The sequence below is a fragment of the Echinops telfairi genome, unplaced genomic scaffold (assembly GCF_000313985.2).
Source record: "Echinops telfairi isolate 266 unplaced genomic scaffold, ASM31398v2 ScPeMD7_3509;HRSCAF=4178, whole genome shotgun sequence".
Taxonomy (NCBI): domain Eukaryota; kingdom Metazoa; phylum Chordata; class Mammalia; order Afrosoricida; family Tenrecidae; genus Echinops; species Echinops telfairi.
In genome coordinates, this window is record NW_022107407.1 from 735476 (window position 1) to 737368 (window position 1893).

At 35.5% G+C, this 1893-nt stretch overlaps 1 protein-coding gene across 1 annotated transcript in view; it reads left to right on the forward strand.

Moving 5' to 3' along the window:
- Positions 1-1893, forward strand: part of RYR2 (ryanodine receptor 2) — an 805653-nt gene that overhangs the window by 228276 nt on the left and 575484 nt on the right. The window contains exon 8 of the mRNA XM_045294222.1: positions 909-987. Within this exon, the coding sequence (XP_045150157.1) occupies positions 909-987 (79 nt within the window). The remainder of the gene's footprint in view (positions 1-908; positions 988-1893) is intronic.

Here is a 1893-nt window from a genome sequence, read left to right on the forward strand (position 1 = left end):
TATTTCCCTTGACTTTCCTCCTGTCCCACTGTCATGCTCAGTCTCCACCAGGGTTTCAGCAGTTACTCTTGGTTACATTACCCTTGATTATGCCCTACCAGACCTCCCACACTCACCCACCACCAATTTGGATCACTTGTTGTTCCCTTGTCCCTGAGTTTGTTAATACCACTTCCTTTCCCCCCACCTCTTCCTCTCCCGTGTCCCCCCGGAACTGTCAGTCCTGTTGTATCTAAATTATTAATACCCACAACAAGGCTTTTAAGGTTGAAGTGAGGGTTGAAGACTTGCCCTGAAGATAATTCCAATCTTTATGTCAAAGAATATGCAGTTAAGAAAAACCAAGGAGAAAAATTGAGGAAAGGGAGAACAATGGTGCTATGGGAGTTTGCTTTCTTAGGACGCATACACATACTTGCACATGAGAAAACTCACTGTACTGTGGTTTGGGATATGCCAAAGTCAGTTCTGGATGGATTTCCAAGTGTTACATTTTAAAAATGAAAACAAAAGTGCATGATGACAGGGAATACTTGTAAGCCAGTACAAGTATTTCTAACTTTCATATCAGGCTGTGCTTTTCTTTTGATCATAAATGTTACATGAAGTTACAGATGTACAAACACATCCCCAGCAACTTGTCTTTTTTTCATACTGGAACACATTACTTTAGCTTTTGATGAGAAGAAAAATACCACATTGCGTTTAGAAAATCACTCCTGATGAATGCTTTGCAAATGCCATTCACTTTCTCAGACACATAGGAACCTGGGCACTGCACGAAAGTTTCTGATTTTGGAGAAAAAGACTGATACAGCCGAGATAGATTATATAGGTAAATTATGTGCAGAACAAGATAGAGATATGACTGCAAACATTTAATGACAAAAACTCATTTTGTTTTTTAGTATCTCTGCTGCTTGTCCACATCCCGGTCTTCCACAGATAAACTGGCCTTTGATGTTGGCTTACAAGAGAACACAACAGGTGAGCACTTGGGGCAGGCCTAGTGGGGGGTGGTGAGGTGGTGATAGCATTGTAGTCTTTCAGAGAGAGGCCTGAAGACATTGGTTGGAACAAATCATTAGCCATGACAGAAATAATTTAGATGAATGGTATTCAGGTTGAGTCAGGGAAAAAAATTAATGATATTTCAAAGAAGGATTTTAGCAGAAGAAGAAAATATATATTATTTTTGTTGGTCATTCCCATAAAATTAGTTGCATGCTAAAGCTAGCCTTTGGTCATATTTTTATGTGTTCAAATGAAAATTAATATGTATTAATGATGTGCTAAGTGTTACTAATACAAATTTTTATTAATTTAGGAAGTATTGCTACATAATTTTTGTTATTCTTCATCTGAAAATATCTTGAAATCTAAGCATTAATATAAGAAAGTCAAAGTCTCTATCTCTCTGTCTAAATGGCATTTTGTCACAACTGTCTAAGCAGACATGTATTTATATATTTAAAAATGTATGTATTAATATATTAATCCATAAAGAATGGAAAGAATGTTGTCCTTAATCTCAATACACTAACTTTTTCAATTTGTTACTTTATACATAAGAAATCACTTAATAAATTTTAGATAACAATATATTCCAGATTTTTTTAACCAGCATCAGAGAAAAGTACTGAGATTTCTGCTATTATTATTTTTATGCATTACAAAACCCAAAGTCGATGAAAATCAAAGGGCAGCAAATTAGACATGATTACAGAGAGCAATATGAACAGCACGGTTGTACAAAGAATACAGTAAGATCAATATGAGTAGTGAATTTGGCCTGTGTTAGCATAAATACCCTTTCAAGTGTTGTTTGCTGAATGGGGAGTTGGCAGGGACTAAAAGTCTCAAAATGTCAAAAAACATTTCTTTTTTTTTTTT